Genomic DNA, 22144 nt, shown 5'->3' with positions numbered 1-22144 from the left:
CTTTGACAGCAGCAGCTGACGTCACCACCTCAGCCTAGTCATGTGACGCCGGGCTGGTCACGCCCCCCAGCCTTTAGCACCTCTCACATGGCGGCTGTGACGTCAGCGGCGATGACGTTTGACAATGTTCCAGAAGGTAGGCAGAGCCGTGGGCCGTCTCCGCCGTGCCGCCGCTGTCAGCGCTGGAGGGGGCGGGCTGTTCTGGAGCACAGTGATGGGAGTCGCTGCGGTTGTTGAGGCGTTCTTTCCTTCCGTCTCGGGAAGTTTCCTCTCCGCCAAGTTCCATGGTTGATTCGGACCGACATGAGCCGCCCGTCCTCCGCCGGACCCTGTGCTAGCAAGCCCTGTGGTAAACAGAAGCTGCCGCCGCCGCCGCACACTCCGTCCCCGGCGGTCACCAGCGCCACGATCTCCGCTCCCTCCGGCCCTGCCGCCCCTCCACAGTCCCCGGCGGCGGCAGCGGCCATCTCGGGACCGGTGTCCCAGCAGCAGCACCACGAGCTGACGTCTCTGTTCGAGTGCCCGGTATGCTTCGACTACGTCCTGCCTCCCATCCTGCAGTGCCAGGCTGGGCACCTGGTGTGTAACCAATGCCGCCAGAAGCTGAGCTGCTGCCCCTCGTGTAGGGCGTCCCTCACCCCCAGCATCCGGAATCTGGCGATGGAGAAGGTGGCCTCTGCGGTCCTCTTTCCATGCAAGGTGGGTGCTACTGGACCTGAGCGGTGTGGTGGGTGCTACTGAACTTGAGCCCTGTGGTGGGTGCTACTGAACCTCTGACCCAGAGATGAGGCAAACATGTTCTAAAATAACCAGTGCTCCAGGTCCGCTGGGGGTCCCTGTGGCCCTTTGTTTACTTGGCTGCAGTGGTGACATGATCAGGTGACCGCCCAGTGATTGGCTGCAGCGATCACATGACTCTGTGTGATATGAGGGGCTTGGATTTTTCCAGCCTTCCTTTAGGATATCTCCACACACGGAGGGATTGTCGCTTTCCTGCAGCCATGTCCCATGCGTTATATGCAGATTGTGGCCGCTGAGAGTTTTCTCCACACAGTTCCATTGAGCGGAGTCTGCGGCAATTATTCCACATGTGGACATAAGACGGGGATCGGCAACTGCCGACTCGTCACCTGTTCTGAAACTACAACTCCCAGAATCCTTCTTTCACTTCTATGGGAGTTAGAAGAACAGCTGAGCAAGTGTGCATGCAGGGAGTTGTAGTCTCACAGCAGCTGCAGTGCCAGAGGTTGCTGATCCCTGTCCTTAGGGGTATACCTTTACAGAGATTTGCCTTAGGGTCCATTCACACGTCCACAATTTCGTTCCACATATTGCGGAACAGAATTGCGGACCCATTCATTCCTATGGGGCACCACGATGTGCTTCCTGGACACGGAATTGCGGACACGCACTTCCGGGTCCGCAATTCCGTTACCGAAAAATAGAACATGTCCTATTCTTGTCCGCAATTGCGGACAAGAATAGGCATATTCTATAGTCCCGGCAATGTGCGGTCCGCGGCTCCATGGATCCGCAAAACACGTTGCGGACGTGTGAATGGAGCCTAAAAGGGATTGTCCGTGCCAAAAACTTATCCCACATCTACAGATGATCACTAGAATGGGGCCCATGATCCTCTTGCCAGTCAGACACTGCTCCCCTATTCTCTGGATCGGGGATAAGTTGTAGTCATGGGGCTACCAGTTTAATGAGGACCTATCACCGCTCCTGACATGTCTGTATTATTAGCTACATGCCTTCCCCATGTAATAACAATTCTGGAGCATCTATTCTTATGGCTCTATGTTGTGCCATTCCTGTATTATTCCTACTAGAAGTTATGAATGAATTGCTATTGGCCTTCAGTAAGGGTACAGAGGGGAGGTAACCAGTTGGGGGTGTACCTGCACAGACTGAAAAATGGTAGCACTGATTGGCTAGAGGAGTCTGTGCAGGTACACCCCCAACAGGTTACCTCCCCTCTGTACCCTTACTGCAGACTGGACTACACCTGTGCCCTTCACTTCTCTGGCACTGGAACGGACATGGAAACAAACAACGTGCATGTAGTCTAAGGGTCCATTCACACGTCCGTAGTGTATTGCGAATCCGCAATACACCCGGCCGGCACCCCATAGAACTGCCTATTGTCTACAGACAGGAATAGGACACTCTCTATTTTTTTCCGGAGCTGCAGACCGGAATATTGGGGGCAGGCTCTGGAAAAGCGGATGCGGACAGTACACTGTGTGCTGTCTACATCTCTTCCGACCCCATAGAGAATGAATGGGTCCGCACCCGTTCCGCATAATTGCAGAACGGGTGCGGACACATTCACAGACGTCTGACTGGAGCCCTATGCAGTCATAATGCAGCGTGTCTAAGGGTACTTTAACACTTGCGGCAGAGGATTCCGGCAGGCAGTTCCGTCGCCAGAACTGCCTGCCCAATCCGGACGCAAACAAATGCATTTGTCAGACGGATCTGGATGCGGATCTGTCTGACAAATGCATTGCAATACCGGATCTGTCTTTCCGGTTGTCATCTGGAAAAACAGATCCGGTATTTTTTGTTTTTTCACAGATTTAAAGGTCTGTGCATGCACGGACTGGAAGAACGGATCTGTCAATGCGGAAATTTTAATTCTGGATTCGGCACTAATACATTTCTATGGAAATTATTGCCGGATCCGGCATTCCGGCAGGTGTTCAGGATTTTTGGCCGGAGAGAAAACTGCTGCATGCTGCGGTATTTTCTCCGGCCCAAAAACGTAAGAGAGACTGAACTGATGCATCCTGAACGGATTGCTCTCCATTCAGAATGCATGGGGATAAAACTGATCAGTTCCCCTGTGACGGAACTCAATAACGGAAAAGAAAAACGCTTGTGTGAAAGTACCCTAAAGCCTGTATTACACCAGACAGTTTTATTATTATTTTTTGGCAGATGATCACTAACGAGCATTCATATGAACGCTTGTAAGTGATCATCTGGCAGTGTAATACTGCCACGTGCTCGTTCATCAGGCAATCTTTCGACACGTTAAACCACTATACAGCATGACTATGCCATCGCTCCTCCCCATGCTGCGGAGGAGATCGCTGCATGTAATCGCGGCAGTCTCTTCCCCTAGCGAGCAGGCGATTGCTGGGAGGAAAGCATCTGCCACATCGGGCTGTCTAAGACAGCCTTAAGTGAGCATTAGAGCACCCGTCGCCATGAAAACGCTGGGCAATCTGCAGGCAGCAGGTTCTAGAGCAGATTGATGTAAAGATTCAGTAAAACGTGTAATGTATTAGTTTCCATCTCTTTCTGACTTGAGTTGTACATGGGGGTGTGACCAGTGACTGATATACTCACGTACACAGAGAATGCTGTCACTCACTGATACCTGTACACGAGGCTGGTCCGATGCATTGTATCTGTGGTGATATGTCCTCTTTAAAGGGGTTGTGCCACTAATAACACTTCTCTCCTATCCATAATGAGAATGGGACCGCTAAACTGCCCCTTGCGGTAGTGCGCCTGTGCGTCCTACGCTCCATTCACTTCTGTGGGACTGACAAGTACTGCACCCACTTCAGTGCCAGAGAAGTGAATGGCACAGGTGCACTACCGCTCTATTGCATGGGGCACTTTGGCGGTACTTGTGTTCTCTTGATGACGGGGGGCCCAGCAGTCGGACCCTTAGCGATCACTTTTCCTCTGTCCTGTTATTGACACCACCCCATTGATGGGTATACTGCAGAGTGACAGTAGATCTTTAGTCCAGGAAGGTGATCAGCGCCATTCTGTGAGGGACCAGATCCGGTTCTCCTCTATCTCACAGCTAGCGCAGTGATTACAAGTGCCTAGATGAAGTCTGAAGGCATCGAGGCGCTGTCTCGTAGCACTGCGGTTTCCTAAGGCTTCATACACATGGCCTCATCCACACAAACGTATTTTATTTCCGTGTCTGTTCCGTTTTTAGTTTTTTTTGCGGATAGGATGCAGACCCATTCATTTCAATGAGTCTGCAAAAAATTGGGACAGCACACAGTGTGCTGTCCGCGTCAGTATGTCCGCTCTGTAGCCCTGCAAAAAAAATAGAACACATACAGACGTGTGCATGTAGCCTGAAGCTGGAATTTTGTGTGGGATCTGTCGTGGGCCATGCAGAATCTGGTTTCCTTTTTTTTTCTTTCTATGGGAGACCTGGCTGCTGTTCGCGCGACCTCGGCAAGACCTGTGCTTTCTTGGACTGGTACCCCAAAGAATGCCACTGGAAGCAGCATAACAGTTTTGTGCCATTCAGTGGGGCTGAACCACATGCGTGGCATTTAAATCGAAAAACCGTGGCAGAAACCATGGCGGATTATGTCTTTGCAAAATCCACAGTGTGGACAGGGCCTTACAGTTGACTTGAACGGATCTGTCCTGCACACGAGAACCACTGGACGTTGAGAAGACCAGGGAGGCTCATGCAGGTTTTTTTGGTTGGTTTTCTCTGCATTTCCATACAAAAATCCACACCCGTTAGAGTAAATGCCCACAATATGGATTACGGTACCAGCACAGCGAATGAGATTTGATGAATTCCATCTGCACTTTACGTATCTTATTTACCTGCCGTGTGGATTTTGAAATCTGCAGCGTTTCATTTGTTTCTGGAGACTTTTAGTGCAATGCAAAGCGTAAGATGTGAGCAACGCAGAAATTCTACTTGGAAACCCGCACCCGTGGGCAGGTATAGCCTTACTTGCAGTTTGTCACAGATCTCACCCTTTACACTGTGAAATCTGCACTGGAAATCCATAAAATTGACATGCTCCTGATTTTAAAAAATCTACGTGGAAAATTTCCACTCCATCTACATGAGAAAATGTCATCTGCCTTAGGCTACTTTCACACTAGCGTTCGGGTGTCCGCTCGTGAGCTCCGTTTGAAGGAGCTCACGAGCGGACCCGAACGCAGCCGTCCAGCCCTGATGCAGTCTGAATGGATGCGGATCCGCTCAGACTGCATCAGTCTGGCGGCGTTCAGCCTCCGCTCCGCTCGCCTCCGCACGGACAGGCGGACAGCTGAACGCTGCTTGCAGCGTTCAGGTGTCCGCCTGGCCGTGCGGAGGCGTGCGGATCCGTCCAGACTTACAATGTAAGTCAATGGGGACGGATCCGTTTGAAGATGCCACAATATGGCTCAATCTTCAAGCGGATCCGTCCCCCATTGACTTTACATTGAAAGTCTGGACGGATCCGTACGAGGCTATTTTCACACTTAGCTGTTATATGCTAAAATAATGCAGACGGATCCGTTCTGAACGGAGCCTCCGTCTGCATTATTATGATCGGATCCGTTCAGAACGGATCCGATCGAACGCTAGTGTGAAAGTAGCCTTAGCTGTACGGTACGATGGCGCACAATAAGCGCCATGTGCACATCCCCTTATGCTGAGATTTAACATGCAAACACTCCTTTAAGGCTCATCTGATCCAGACTTCCCAAGAACAACAGGTTATTTTTGTTGTTCGTTCAGCTTTCACTTACCCTAAATGGTGTGATTTTTCACCAGATTCTGCCAGATTCTTGCCTATTTATAGGTGAATAAAAATAAATCGACATGAAGTAGAAGCTGCTTCTATGAGTGTGCAGACGATCCATGTCACCCCATAGACCTCAGCTGCCATAAACATCTGAGGTCATACATGGACACGCCTAACGCGTGCACAGAGCCGCCATCTGACATGTCAAGGTGGTTGGAGCACGGCTATACAGCAGCTATTACTGTGCGGACATATAATTAGCACAAGCTTCCATGAAGTCACCTCACCGTCTTATAGAGGCCTATTCACGGAGGATCGTTTTCTACAGAAGCCTTATATAGTTCTTAAAGGGCTGCTTCACCAGGATTATACTGCCCTGTCTGAGGGTGGCATAAGCTGGTGACGGATACCCTTAACAAAATGCTGGGCACTTACTTGAATTGACGTGTTTACTGAAATTGGTATTGAACAGCTCCGGCACAAGCCGTTCATCAGCTCCCACCACCGCAGGAGAGCCAGGAGCTCATAGATATGAGGACTCACCTGCACGCACTGTGTATTGGGCGGACTTCAGTGCTCAGCTCGTACCGGAGATGTTCAGTACAAAGTTTAGCCAAGCAGCTGGGTCAGCGCAAGCATTTTGCTGAGGGTCACGAGTTTATGCTGCTCTCAGGGCAGCATAAAAATTGTGAAAGATGCTCTTTAAAAGAGTTGTCCAAATTTTTTTTGTAAAGGCAATAATAGTATTAAAATAGTAAAAAAAAATAAACTCCCCGTTCCAGCTCCTTTACTCACTGCTGCTGCAGCCATGGCGTGCACATGGCTACTGTAGCCGATCATTTGGCTCAGCGGTTTAGGCTAGGTCTACACGACGACATTTGTCGCGCGACAATTTTTATAATGGCAGTCTATGGTGTCGCACTGCAACATACTGCGACGCGACAGTCGCAGAAAATCCATTTGAGATGGATTTTTCTGCGACTGTCGTGTCGCAGTCGCAGCATGTCGCATGTTGCAGTGCGACACCATAGACTGCCATTATAAAAATTGTCGCGCGACATTAGTGCAACAAAATGTCGCGCGACAAATGTCGTTGTGTAGACCTAGCCTTACAGCACAAGGAGGATGGTTTGCTGGAACAGAGGGTGTTCAGAATGGTCAGTGGGTGCATGGCTAGGTCAAGTGCTTCTTGGGGGCACATTACTACTGAGGCTAGTGATCCCATCCATCTGGGAATTTACAGGAACACTGCAGCAGGAAGCCAGAACGGAGCGGTGGGGAGCAGGTGGGAATGGCTTTTTTTTCAACAGATACAACACACTGCAAGGGTCTGTTGAAGAAAGCTGGACAACCGATTGAAGCTACGAGGATAGATATATGTACGGGGCATCCATTAGTTACCCACCATGCAGCACCAGACAAGGTCTTATTCACTGGTCAGAATCCATTTGATCCTTATTTCTGGGGAACAGCTGGGTGGTCCTAATAGACATGAGATTATTAGAGGGTTTAGGACGTAGCAATACAACAGCATTAAAGCTGAAAGCATTCACTGTAAAAGGGTAAAACCGCGTGACCTCAGAGCTGGAACTTGCTCTTCTTGTCTTGGAGAGTAGCCGCTCCACAAGGTGTTTATGGCATCCGTCCCAAGTAAAGCCTTCTGCTGATCACCCATGGATAGGTGATGACTGCCAGATCAGTGGGGGACTGATTTTATTTTATTTTTTTAGACTGCCTCTGATTTTCAGAACAGGAATCCTGAGTTCCCTGACTGAATAGAGTGGCAGGCGGTCAAGCCGGCGTGGTGCTCCATTCACAGTCTGTGGGGCTGACCGATATTCCAACATGCCAGAAATGAGAGGAAAAGGTAATTGCGCCTTGAAACTGCACTGGGAAAAGTTTCTGTCATCCATTTGCAATGTAAATCTAGTAAATAGCTGTGCCGTTAACTGTATTATAAGTGGTTTCCTTCTTGAATTCTCAACCTGTTTCCCTTCCTCAGCTCATCACCCAGACTCTGACTCTCCGAATCCTACAGCATGGACCGGAAGTCGGAATCCCTCTGCTGTCTTCTTATGGCATGCACTTTGTACAGTGTGTCTCCTGTTTCCAATAAGGATCAGTAAATGAGCAAAATGCACACAAAGTAAAAGTAAAAAATAAAAATTAAATGGATGTTCCATCCCTATGATCCCTTTTTCTGTAACTCAAAGTAACTCTAAATGTCTTAAACAGTGTGAAATGCATACAGACTTCTTCTGCTTGTTTCCTAGGGGATCAGCCATTTCCCCAGCCCTCTTCTTCCCGCAGTCCTGTGTCTGGCTGTAAGACCTATCCCGACTCCTACCTGGATCCCCCTTGGTCACTGCTTCCTAATCCACTCTCAACACGCAAGAAATACCCGCTCAGCCAATCACTGGGAGAAGCAGGTAACCGCTGCGGTCAGAGATTGGCGGAGCGGCCATTTCCGATGACAGGATCAGGAAGCGGAGGTCATCAGGGAAGTGAGTCTTCTCATACTTTTAACCCGTTATGCCCCTTTTCTAAAAGTTTACCCCACCGAACAACCCCTTTAATACTTACCTATGTGGATGATCAACTTTTTATCCACCTTACGCCACAAGTGTCCGCTAGGAGTTCCCAACATGAAGTACAATAACTCTGCAGTCAACTCATCTCTGTGCTCCTGTGTCATGGCTATAGCTGGATGGACGCTGGGGGCTGTTTTATCTACATACTAGCAGAAGGACCCGGCTTCGCACGGGTATATTTCACCAATTTCATTTAATGTTTGTGTGTGTCATTAAAAGATATCGACAGTATCCACTATAACATTGACATCTACAGTACCCCACCCCTCTAAAGCTGACCCCTACAGCAGTGAAGAAAAATGGCTGGGTTGTTATGGAAACCTGGTGTAAAACTGTGTATATGTGGAGACTAATAGCTTGCGAGCTTCTGTTGGCTGATAAGGCTTCTATTTTCTAATGCATTTTTTGGGAATATCTCACGCAGGGATGTCCTTTTGAACAGCTCACTCTCAGACAGCAGCACTGTACTATCTGAGCGTGAGCTGCAGGGAGAAAGTCTCCCTCCCTCCCACCTCTGAAGCTGACAGAAGTTTATTTTTACCTTCATTTTTTCCATCCCTGTCGGCTATGGAGTGGGGGCGTGGTCTAACTGGCTTGGGTCGCGGCTTAGTGGGTCCTGGGGGCGGGTGTTTTAAGTCTCTTTTGAGGGTGGCTTGAATGGCCACCCTACCTGCCCCCTGAACGGTCACCTCCACAGCACTCCGCTCCCTTAAAGGGATTCTGTCACCAGGATTAACGCTATAGCGATATTTATATGTGGGACAACCCCTTGGGCTCCTGACCAAGGTAATTTACATATCAATAAGATCGTTTTTTATAAGAATTTAACACACACAGAGCAGTAACAGTGGGATCATATAAATATCGCTATAGCGTTAATCCTGGTGACAGAATCCCTTTAACTGTGTCATCCACAGTGACCTGCAGCAGTGAAGAAAAATGGCTGGGTTGTTATGGAAACCTGGTGTAAAACTGTGTGTATGTGGAGACTAAGGACCTGCGAGCTTCTATTGACTTTTTAAGTTTAGTTAAAATCGATGGTTGCGTTTTTGAGTGATCTCGGAAGATGCATATATACGTCCTTATATATATCAGTCACTGTATGGAAAAACTGTAATTCTGTCATTTAAAAAATAAGTAATAATTATTTTGCGTGGTCCATAGCTTAATACCTTTCTTTACCATTGACAATTTTTATTTTTAGCGAGGTGAACTGATGTTTTCTTTGGCACTGTTTGGTGCCTCCACAACGGCACTCACAGGAGGGTGTCCCCACCCCCAGGACAGGAAACAACGCAGAAGCACATAATTTAAAAAGGCCTCCTCCCCTTACCTATTGAGTCTGTGGAAGCCTCTCCTGGAGTGCCAGGAATGACTTATTCTCGCCCAGCCTTGATTCCTTTCCCCAACACTTTGTGGGAGGGCTGGAGCAGAGAACAGGAACCCCAGGAACGCACTGCCTCCCTTACCCGTTCCTAGTTGTAAGCCCTGCGTGCAGGCTGCCCTGGGCTCGTAATACTCCCGGGTAAGTGGAGATCATGCGGGATCTGATGCGCTGACATCACCAGGCGAGATTCTCCTTGGGCAAGAGAATCTCGCGCTCTAACGTCCACTTCTGGGTGCCGTGCGTGGCACTCGGAAGTTTAAAAGCTGTGAAGATTATTCTATCCCTCTGTCACCGCCAGCAGCATGCTTGCCACCCGGTGTACGCGGAATCAGCAGGAAAGCCTGGAGATCCCGCTAGCTCTGCCCTCAGCCCGGGAAGCCTCCTCCCCAGTGGGGATATTGTTTTTTTTTTTCTCCCTGCCTTTTCCTCAAAAATACTATGTGCCTAATAATTTTGCACTGTGGTTGGCTTTTTCTTCTTTACATGGTGGCAGTGGTGTGTCTCCCAGTCTTCACCCCTGGTGTAGTTTATGGTCCTTCAAAATTCCTGGCCCTACAGTCCCTTTTATTTCCCCTTAGGGCCCAGAGACCATGGCACCTAAACCATCTGGGGGAGATTCGGGACGCAAGAAGTGTGCCATCTGCAGGAAGACTTTTTCCTCTAAAACAAAAAAGTCTTCCATGCTGCATCCCAGTATTGCTTCTACCTGCACAGTCAGCTCTCTTATATGTCTGGCTAAATCAGAAGACCACTTAGCAGCTGGTACCCCGAGAGAAGAGATCTTATCTTCCTTGCCTGTTTTAAAGAAAGCGTCAAATATTTTTGGCAGATGCATCTGCAGATCTAGTCAGACTTTCCGCCAGGTAAGCTGCTCTGTCTAATGCAGCTCATAGAGAAATCTGGCTTCGTACATGGTCTGGTGACGCTGGGTCAAAAAAAACGCCTTTGCTCGACCCTCTGTGAGGGAGATAGATTATTTGGCTTATTTCTTAAAAAAGGCCTCGGATACGAAAAAAGGATTTCCCCTCGAAAGCCTTACTTTCATCAATGACGGTCCTTTCAGAACCAGAAAAATCGGGGCTGGATTAGAAGAAGAAAGAAGGGTCAAGGAAGTGGCAGCCTTCTAGGGGCAGAGGAAGAGAATTCCTATTCAATCCTGAAAGCTCCTCACGTCCCACACAATGACACCATATGCCATGTCGGGGGAAGGTTAACTTTCTTCATCTCGGCCTGGGAGAAAATAAGAGCCTCCCCATAGGTAGTCTCTACCCTAAAAGAGGGCTTAAAACTAGAGTTTTCTTCCCCTCCCCCAGATCGGTGTATTATAAACAAGAGACTACCTCAAAAAGAAAAACAGTCTTGTCTAGAATTGGAAATCTCTTCCCTTGTAAACAAAAAAGTACTCCTTCTTCTGGTTCCGGTAGATCAGTATGGCAGAGGTTTCTATTCTCCAATATTTCTGGTACAAAAGCCGAATGGATCCTTCTGTTTAATAATAAATTTAAAATCCCTCAAGAGATCCATCATATACAAAAAATTCAAGATGGAAACCATAAGATCCACAATTAGTTTACTCCCTCAGGACTGTTTCATGGCGACCATGGACCTCCAGGACGCTTACTATCATGTCCCAATATGTCGGGCCCATCAAAAGTATTTAAGAATCGCTGTCTTCATGGGGGACCAACAACACCATTTTCAGTTCGGAGCCCTCCCATTCAGACTCTCCACTGCTCCAAGGATTTTTTCAAAGATCATGTCAGAGGTTATGAAGTAGCTACATCTAAAGCAGATTCTGATTGTACCATATCTCGACAACTTCCTGATTGCTTCACCCTTAGAGGAAGTTCTAGGTACCCACCTCTTTCAAGTGAAAAAGTTTGCTACCCTGGGGTTATTATAAACTTAAAAAAATCTGATCTATCTCCAGACCAAAAGAAGCTTTTCTTGGGAGTACTCTTAGTTTATCATCTTCTAATGTCCTTTTTGCCCCTAGAAAAAAGAAACAATCTACATCAGAAAGTCTCTCAATCCTGCAGCCAGAGGACATCCTCCATCAGAAACATCATGACCATCTTAGGCCTTCTGACTGCTACAATCCCGTTAGTAAGATGGGCTCAAAGTCCTACGAGGATTCTTCAGGCCTTCCTCTTGTTTTCGTGGGACGGAACAAATTCTGCCATAGAAAAGGGCATTCTCATCCCAAATTCCATAAAAAGATCCTTGATGTGGTGGAGAGTGGAAAAGAACTTGCAGGCAGGTGTCTATTGGAGGCAGGAAAAAAACATGGTCGTAACCATAGACTTAAGCAGTTCGGGATGGGGCGGCCATTCAGAAGGGAGAATAGTTCAAGGCTGTTGGGGAAAACATATGTTACAGACTTCCTCCAATCTAAGAGAGCTCACAGCCATCTACAAAGTCATCATTTATTTTCACACTCTCCATCTCCAAAACACGTAAAGGTGTTATCGGACAGCACCACTGCAGTTGCCTACTTGAACAAGCAAGGAGGAACCAGAAGCCGTTCCCTAGGGGTAGTGTCTCCGGACATTTTTTCTTGGGCAGAAATTTTTTTTTGTTTCTTTAACCTCTGTAATAGCCGCTTCCTCAGCCGCCGGACTTTGAAGGAGGGAGAATGGTCACTGAATTCTCAAATATTCCAACAAGGAGCAACAGACAGATCAGAAGGTTTTGCTCGCTCTCTCCCAACAGGACCAACCGTTATGGGTAGACTCACTATCCCAGCCATGGCCAAAAGCTCTCCTTTATGCTTTCCCTCCCTTCAGTTTGATTCCAAGAACTGTAATAAAGGCAGAAGAGGAAGGAGCCCAGGTAATATTCATTGCTCCATTGTGGCCAAGGAGATCTTGGTTCCCCCTCCTGCTCAGGCTGTCAGTATTCTGGACCTTTTCTAGCTACTCCTGACCTTCTTCACCAAGGACCAGTATTTCATCTCGGGGTAAATCAGCTCAACCTGGCGGCTGAACGCCTTGCCTTGGAGAAAAAAAAAAAAAAGGGGTTGACTGATGCGGTAATCTCTACTATGATGTTGAGCCGAAAGCCTATAACATCAAAAATGTATTTAAGGGCCTGGAAAGCTTTTTTGTCCTTCTCAATTAATCACTAGTGATGAGCTGCAGAGGCAATATTCGAATTCATGATATTTTGCGAATATTTGGACGAATATTTGCGAATTCCAGAATTCGTTATCTCCAGTCATTATTTTCTTGTTTGTGGAAATCGGCAATTGATAAATTTGCAATACAAATTTGCATTATGACAATTCACAATCAACACTACTCCTAAAGTCAAAGATATTGCAGCCTTTTCATTGGCCCACAAGCTAGAAGCAGGGAGGGATCATGTGTACTGATTTAAAAAAATAATCTCAAATATTCGAAATTGTGAATATATATCACTATATTCTAAATATTCGCAAATTCTCTAAGTGCCGATATTCGCGATAAAAATGTGCAATTTGAGTATTCGTGATCAACACTAATAATCACCTTTCTCCAGACATTCCTTAAATGCTAAGTTTCTTACAGGCAGGATTAGATGAGGGTCTCCGGTCTGCAACACTCAAGGTGCAGGTTTCAGCTTTAAGTCCGCCTTCCGATAAGATGCTGGCGGACTCCACACTCATCAAGCGTTTTTTAAAGAGAGTGACAAGAAGTTTACCTACCTGCCGTTCCATCATTCCCCCCTGGGACCTGAGCTTGGTCCTCTCACTCCTATTGGAACCTCTGTTTGAACCAATTGAACGGATTTCTTTACAGATGCTTACCTACAAAACAATTTTTCTTGTAGCAATAACAACTGCTAGAAGAATTGGGGAAATTCAGGCGTTCTCTCACAAGCCTTCGTATCTTATGGTCCTGGATGACCGCATCATTCTCGGACATTGCCCTGCTTTTCTTCCCAAGGTGGTTTCCAGGTTTCATTGTGAACAGAAAGTTTTGTTACCTTCCTTCTGTCAATCTACTACGAAAAGGGAGAGGAAATTCCACAACCTAGATGTGAGAAGAAGCGTGTTATCCTACCTGCATACCACCATTAACTTCACACAGTCGGACCATCTCTTCCTCCAATATCAGGGTCCAAGGGACAGGCGGCCAGCAAATCTATAGCAAGATGGATTAGAGATGTTATTGCCTTTGCTTATGTCCAAAAGAATCTTCATCCCCCTTCCGGGTTAAAAGCCCAATCTACTTCAGTCTCATTAGACCAGATCTGCAGGGCAGCCACGTGGGCAAGCCCTATGACTTTCTTTAATCAATTATAAATTAGACATTCTCAAGAACAGCGACTTATCCTTTGGCCGCAGAGTCCTTTCTGCCGTGGTCCCTCCCTAGTATTGATTGCTCTGTTAATCCTCCTGTGAGTGCCGTTGTGGAGGCGCCGGGGAAAAGGGTAAATTACTCTTACTGGTAATTGGTTTTTCCAATAGCCTCCACAACGGCACTGGGATTTCCCTCTCCTTTTTTTTTTTTTTTTTTTTTTTTTTTCTTTTTCTTCTTTTGTCTCTTTTCAAATGATGTATTTTGTTAATGGTTAATACATATTTTTTTTCTTGCATCACTTCCGTGTCCTCTCTTATTGACTGACTAGGTAAGGCGAGGAGGCCTTTTTAAATCATGTGCTTCTGTGTTTTCCTGTCCTGGGGGCGGGGACACCCTCCTGTGCGTGCTGTTGTGGAGGCTATTGGAAAAAACAATTACCAGTAAGGGTAATTTACCCTTTCATTGGTACTGTTTTGATGTACGTACAACTTCAGTTTTATTTTGTCTTAATGTTTGTATACCAATTATGTATAGTTTCTTTTTTTTTTTTCCCCATAATAAAGTCTCTTTTCCTCTTATTTAGCCCCACTGGTGGAACCTTTTTGATCATCTCTATAATCAGTTGCAATGAGTGCCTGAGTGGCACAGACGGCAGTCTTGTGGACCCTGCCTTAGGCTGGTTTCACACGGGCGTTGCTGGAAAATGTGCAGGTGCGTTGCGGGAACACACGCGCAATTTTTCCGCCTGAGTGCAAAACATTGTAATGCGTTTTGCACTCGCGTGAGAAAAATCGCGCATGTTTGGTACCCAAACCCGAACTTCTTCACAGAAGTTTGGGCTTGGGATCAGTGTTCTGTAGATTGTATTATTTTCCCTTATAACATAGTTATAAGGGAAAATAATAGCATTCTGAATACAGAATGCATAGTACAATAGCGCTGGAGCAGTAAAAAAAAATCTAAATTTAACTCTCCTTAATCCACTTGATCGCGCAGCCGGCATCTCCTTCTGTCTTCATCTTAGCTGTGTGCAGTAACAGGACCTGTGGTGACGTCACTCCGGTCATCACATGATCCATCACATGATCTTTTACTATGGTGATGGACCATGTGATGACTGGAGTGACATCACCACAGGTCCTGTTACTGCACACAGCTAAGATGAAGACAGAAGGAGATGCCGGCTGTGCGATCAAGTGGATTAAGGCGAGTTAAATATTATTATTATTTTTTTACCCCTCCAACGCTATTTTACTATGCATTCTGGTCTCTATCCCGATCGTCTCCTAGTAACCGTGCGTGAAAATCGCACCGCTGCCACATTTGCTTGCAGATGCTTCTGATTTTCACGCTACCCCATTCATTTCTATGGGGCCTGCGTTACGTGAAAAACGCAGAATATAGAGCATGCTGCGATTTTAACGCAACGCACAAGTGATGCGTGAAAATCGCTGCTCATGTGAACAGCCCCATAGAAATGAATGGGTCGGGATTCAGTGTGGGTGCAATGCGTTCAACTCGCGCATCGCATCCGCGCGGAATACTCGCCCGTGTGAAAGGCAGCAGGCAGGCAGCCTTTTGTTGTCTTAGGAAACGTCTTTTGCATAGAACACGGTGCTCTCTCTGTGGAGATTGATACAGATACTTGTATGGAAAATATTCAGTATAATTTATTTTTTTGTTTGCTTATCCTTACACAGATGCTGTATGTAACTTGAATCGTCTGAGCCCAAATGCAAACTCTGTAAGTGGGCACCCACCAACCATGTTCCAAGGTTTGGTCAGACCTCCTCAGGCACCAGGGTCTGGGTACAACTGCTATCTCTCTGCACCCCTTATAGCTATAGCCCTGTCCATGAGTATTACTTGTGATGCAGGGTGGACCAATTTGGCAGCCATGGGACCTCTTTAGAAGATTCCAGAGGTTTTTTTTGTCAGGAAGCACATGGATTTCTGTAAGCCTCATTCAGGTGAACTGGTTTTCAGTAGCAGAACATTTTCTGCAACAAAATCTGCTGCATGTGAAAGCATCCTAATTGATTGATTGGCGGGGGTCTGACCTTGGGGACCCATGTTCCCTGTTTGAATGGAGCGCAAGACATGCAACATCATGAGACAACCCCTTTTTTAGGCCAGACTCACAATGGTGATGTGCAAGGCCAGCTTTACACATCCCTTGAATAGTCACAACCAGACCAGGAAGCCTCCGGCTACTGAAAGTGCAGGATAAAAAATAAATGTTCTCCACGGTGGACTTTAGTCACCATAGCGGCCTTGATTTCTCAATCCCTAACCTAAGAGATTCTAAAGAAATACATTTCTGATTGTGTCAAATGGACTAGCCTTCTATGTGTCAGCGATCAGCATAGCAATGCAGAATCAAAAGTTCTCTCTAACCATACACATTAGATAAATGTTGGCCTTTGGTCGTCCCAACTGTCCTCCACATATTGAGTAAGTAGAATCGGACATGTTGGATTTCAGTTGACCTGATCTTTTCTTTTTCCTTGATAAGCTGCTACCAGTTGTTGACTGCTCTCAGGTAACAGCTCTCGAAGTATACGACCACCTTAAAACAGGTGTTAAGTTAAAAATTAGCCCCCTGTCAGTAAATGCTATAAAATAAAAATCCTCATTTACGGTACTCACCAGTTTCTCTGCAGCTCTGGGTCCTCTACCCAGTGTTTGTATACAAGGCTTCAGCAGTAATGCAGAGGTATACAGCACATAACTGCTGCAGCCAATGTACAGACAGCAGGAGGAGCAGAGCTGCAGCTTTGAGAATGGCGGAAGGGAAATGGGTGACTATAGGTGATTTTATTTATTTTATATATAAATGTATATATTCCCCCCCCCCTTCTCTCATAGAAGTGTATGGAGGAGCCCCACAAACACTGCCACCTCTTCATACACTGCAGCTGGTAAATGGGCCCCATTCTCAAGAAATATGTGGGGCTCGCATCGATCAGACTTCTATGGCAGAGCTAGAAATACCCATTTTTGTGTAAATCATGAGATCAGCACAGGTCTAATTCTTCAGCAGATATCTAGGGACGTATCTATCTTGGTTGTTTTAGTCTCCAGCGAACGGCTGCTTGGAAAAAGGTATTTTAGGTATGTAGGGCAGCTCCTGATCGAGGCAGATCACCTAACTGCACAATCGTGTCCTTTGTGTGCTCCTGGGCTGAGAACAGGCTGTTCTTCAGTCTTATGACTACACATGAATGAGACGTATCCTTGTGGAACCGTCTATCTTTGTGTCATGCTCCAGCCCGCAGATGTTTACTGTGCATAACAACATTTATTTAACTTAAAGGGACATTCCACCAAGGTTTTTTTTAACTATATATTTTTATAGAAAACTTTTTTTTTTTTTTTTTTTCTTTGTTAATTCTTCCATTAAACACAAACATTGTAGCAGTCAACACAAGTGATAAAACTTCCTATATAGTTAACCCACCATCCGTTTGTGGCTGCTGTGATGGTAGATCTTATCTTGAAGGTAATCATTTATCATAGTAGATGTAGAATTGGGATAACAGTATGACAGCTGTCATCAGTATCTGATTAGTGGGGGCGCCGAGACCTGGGACCCCTGCCGATCAGCCCTTTGAGAAGGCACCAGCGCTCGTAGTGGAGCCCGCGACCTTCTCTCAGATTACCATCACAGCGCTTAAAATTGTATAGCTGCTTTGCTTGGTTATCAAAGCTTGGCCCCATTTACTTCAATGGGGCTGAGCTCCTCCTAGGCCAGGCATGCTCAACCTGCGGCCCTCCAGCTGTTGCAAAACTACAACTCCCAGCATGCCCGAACAGCCTACAGCAGGGCATTGTGGGAGTTGTAGTTTTACAACAGCTGGAGGGCCACAGGTTGAGCATGCCTGTCCTAGGCCATTTGACCGATAAATGTAATGTCACGTGGCCTAGCCAAAGCTGCGAGAAGCCTACTGCGAGTGCCGGTGCATTCTCCCAATGCGGCGCACGTATTCTTAGCTACGAAAATAGCCATAGGCAGACATTGGAAAAGTTCTGTCCCATCATTTGAAGACATTTTATGTTCAGAAACACCACAGTGTCATATGAGCGCATGATGACATTACAGAATCATACTATGAATAGATTTGACAAAGCATGGGCCTCCTGGAGGTCACTGTACCCGACCGCCCCTTGCTGAGAAACGTATAACTGGCATTATATGCTGTCTGTTACCATTTTGCCTTCACTGAATGGAATACTTTTTATATACTTTCCATTGTGTAGGTCCCAAGGTGGCTTCCACAGATGGGACCTACACTATCAAACTTGCCTTTCTGATTGGGCAAGTATGAGCCCACAAGTAATGTGTTGATTGTTTTATAGATGAGGACCTTCATTTCCATCTTGGAATATTTAGTGAGACTTAATATTTGCTCTTTTCTTTTATAGTATGCTTCTACTGGATGCTCTCTGTCTCTCCATCACACAGAAAAACCTGAACACGAGGACATCTGCGAATATCGACCCTACTCCTGCCCCTGCCCTGGAGCTTCTTGTAAATGGCAAGGTTCCTTGGAAGCGGTTATGCCCCACCTGACACACGCTCACAAAAGCATTACCACCCTTCAAGGAGAAGACATAGTCTTCCTCGCTACCGACATTAACTTGCCTGGAGCAGTTGATTGGGTCATGATGCAGTTCTGTTTCAGCCACCATTTCATGTTGGTGCTGGAGAAACAAGAGAAGTACGAGGGACACCAGCAGTTCTTTGCCATCGTCCTCTTGATAGGCACACGAAAACAGGCTGAAAACTTTGCCTACAGACTTGAACTGAACGGAAACCGTAGGCGTCTAACCTGGGAAGCCACACCAAGATCCATCCATGACGGAGTTGCAGCAGCCATTATGAACAGCGACTGTTTAGTTTTTGACACAGCGATTGCACATCTTTTTGCTGATAACGGGAACCTGGGCATCAACGTAACCATATCTACTTGTTGCCCATGAGCTTTGTTTTTGTGGGGGGGGGGGGGGGTTTGGTCACAAAGGTAGATATTTATGTGGCTCATTTGGAGTAGTGCTGTCTGCATTTTATATTTTATTAAAGTGAACTCACTTTTTCCAATACTCATTGCCAACAATTTTATAGAGACTATATGTAGTTGCATATTACGACTAAGGCTGTGAATTGTTTCTTAAAGAGCTGAGAAATACAGAATTTTCCTTAAGTTATTTCCTACGAAAAGTGACTTGTCCTTTTTGATTTAAAAAAAAAGAGATTTGTCAGGAAGGTTTGTGAAAGTCCAGCAGGAGAAACCTAAGCGTTGTTGCATGGTGTCTGTGTGATAAACGTACGTGCAGGAGAACCCCGTTCAGCAGAACATTGCTGTGTAATGTTTTGTGAGCGATGCATAGACCAAATTTTATGTGCCAGAGTCTGAACTGTTTGTTTTTTGGTTACTTCTTGTCTTTATATTTATATTAAAGCGCACATTTTGCAGTGTTACATCCAGGAACATCCTCCTAGCTTGCCTTCAGATTTGTTTAGTTCATTCAGAATTGCTGACCATGTGTCTAATAAAACCTGGATGAATACATTGATAATCTGATCAGATTATGTGGGAATTTTGCTATTTAGGATCTCTAGTTGATTTAAGTGGATTGAAGTATCTGTATTATAACTGTACACTGTTCACACTTGTATATTTTGCACCTAAAATCAGGAGTTAAAGGGCATCTCTCAGCAGGTTTGTGCCTATGACACTGGCCGACCTGTTACATGTGCACTGGGCAGCTGAAGGCATCTATGTTGGTCCCATGTTCATATGTGTCCGCACTGCTGAGAAAAATGATGTTTTATCATATATGTAAATGAGCCTCTAGGAGCAATGGGGGCTTTGTCATTACTCCTAGAGGCTCTGCTCTGTCCGCTACTGCTGTGCCCTCTGCCCTGTCCATCAAGGTGAAGAGGGTACATCAGTTGCAGAGAGAACAGAGCCTCTAGGTGTAAAGGCAACACCCCCTTGCTCCTGGAGGATCATTTGCATATATTAAAAAATCATTTTCTTAGCAATGTGGACACATAGGACCAACACAGATGCCTTCAGCTGCCAAGCACATGTGCAACAGGTCAGGCAGTTTTATAGGTACAAATCTGCTGACAGATGCTCTTTAAAGGAGTATCCCGATTCAAACTATCCTTTGCCCACACTAAAGAGGATAACTGGATCAGTGGGGTTCCAACCTATGGGACCCTGCATGAAATGAATGGAGCAGCAGGTGAAGCATTTGTACTGCTGCTCCATTCATCTCTGGGGAATTGCCAGAGGTAGTAGCCAAGTACTAATGCTTGACTTTTATCATGGAGATAAGGCTGCACCTGCTGCTCCATTCATTTCACAGGTCCCTGGTAGATACGAAACCTTCCCTTTTCATGATTAGTTGGACCCCCACCAATCTCTATTTAGGATCCACTACTGTTCTCGCTGACCTCATATGCCTAGGTAATCTCGCGCATGTGCCGTGGAAAGACCTGTCAGCGCCTGCACGGTGTGTTCTGTGAGGCCAATGCCAGGAGGGCGCTGACAGGTCTTTCCACGGCACACCAGGCATATGAGGTCAGCGATGAGTGAATAAATTAGCAGTGGGGCAGTGCTGGGCTCAAGTAGAAGGGGGGCGGCTGGGTGCCAACGGACAGAGGGACAGCCCCTTGGGCTTTTAATTTAGGTAATTTGCATATTAATAAAAGGGATTTTATAGACTAATTACAAGACACAGGGCAGTAATACTAGTATATTGTAATATAAATCGTGAAGACTGATGTGGTCATGTTAACAGCTCAGTAAGTGAAATCCTGGGGACAGAATCCCTTTAAAGTGGTATGCCAGCAGCATCATTTTATATCGTGCTGCTGCTCCGATCCCTGCTCCTCTGCACTTCCTGTTCTCTGACTCTGCGTACTGGAAATGGCTTAGACTTCCCAATCTCTGGCTGAGGTGGGTCATAACTTAAAAAAATAAAGGATGCAAATAATGACCAAACACACAAGTTTGAATGAGAAGCTGCATCGGCAGTCATGTGGCAACCTCTAGTCCAGCGTCTCTGACACTCGGCTGAGTGAAATGTGATACTTCATGGCAGCGCTGATTTGGATGAAAGGATGACCATATAACACCTGGTTGCATCCATACTGACTAATCTAGTGGCAGTTATCGGTTGCAGGGACTGTCCACTAGGACAGTGTTTTCCAACCAGTGTGCCTCCAGCTGTTGCAAAACTACAACTCCCAGCATGCCTGGACAGCCTTTGGCTGTGTGGGCATGCTGGGAGTTGTAGTTTTGCGACAGCTGGAGGCACACTGGTTGGGAAACACTGCACTAGGACTCCTCGAAGGGAAGTCTTGTTCAGGGGAGCATGAAAAAAATATGTGTATGGATAGGACAACCCCTTTTGGGTTAAGAGATTGGACCAAATTTGAAAGTAACAAGATAAGTGATTGTTTGAATGTCTAACTCAATAGATGAAACTTGACAAGTGACTCTAGAAAAATCTTATGTGGGGCCCTGTAAATGGTCACAGAAATGTAACTCCAAAAATCTATTGTGCTTGTGACCCTTTTGAGCTCTTGCATAGATAAATACAGTACTCAGTAAGTCCTCTTGCACACGAATGTTATGTGCCCGTGGCTGTATAGCGGGCGGCCCGCATACAGCGGGTCCACAATGCACGGGCCCATGTGCACTCTGCATCACGGATGAGGACCTATTCACTTGAATGCGTTCGCAATCATGGAGATGCGGAATGGAAGCACAGATCGGAACCCCACGAAAGCACCATGGGTCTCGATCCCTCCCTACCACCGCATGGACGTTGCCCGTGCATTGGGGACTGCAAATTGCGATCCCCAATGCACGGAACGGATGCACAACGTTCGTGTGCAAGAGGCCTAAGGCCGGGTTCTCATCACTGTTTCGTCAAAAGGGATTCTGTATTTTAAGCATGCATCTGTTTAAGCCATTTCCATCTGAGATCCGTTATTTTAGATGAAAAAAAGTCCCCCATCTAAAATAACAGATCTCAGCTGTAAATGGTTAAATTGATGCAAAATGTGCATAACTTAGCATAACGGATGCTTAAAATAGAGGATCTATGTTTATTAGTTTTTTTTTGTTGTTTTTTTTATTTCCTGTTCTACTGATGGATAAGAAAATGAAACAGTGATGTGAACCTGGCCCTAAGCTGTGAACTTCAAGCAGCAAGAGTTTAGTTTTCTTGCAGCATCACAGCAGATGAGATTAAAGGGGTTGTCCACTACAGTTGCAAGAAAAAGTATGTGAACCCTTTGGAATGATATGGATTACTGCACAAATTGGTCATAAAATGTGA

At 46.2% G+C, this 22144-nt stretch overlaps 1 protein-coding gene across 1 annotated transcript; it reads left to right on the top strand.

Annotated features, from left to right (window-relative positions):
* The first annotated feature begins 94 nt into the window (after positions 1-94).
* SIAH2 (siah E3 ubiquitin protein ligase 2) lies at positions 95-19354 on the top strand. Its single transcript, XM_044289706.1, has 2 exons — positions 95-699; positions 18209-19354. The coding sequence occupies exons 1-2, from the start codon at positions 304-306 to the stop codon at positions 18764-18766; spliced, it is 954 nt and encodes a 317-aa protein (XP_044145641.1). The 5' UTR covers positions 95-303; the 3' UTR covers positions 18767-19354.
* Positions 19355-22144: the final 2790 nt, after the last annotated feature.

The sequence above is a fragment of the Bufo gargarizans genome, chromosome 4, assembly GCF_014858855.1.
Source record: "Bufo gargarizans isolate SCDJY-AF-19 chromosome 4, ASM1485885v1, whole genome shotgun sequence".
Taxonomy (NCBI): Eukaryota; Metazoa; Chordata; class Amphibia; order Anura; family Bufonidae; genus Bufo; species Bufo gargarizans.
This window is presented reverse-complemented; position numbering and strand designations above follow the sequence as displayed.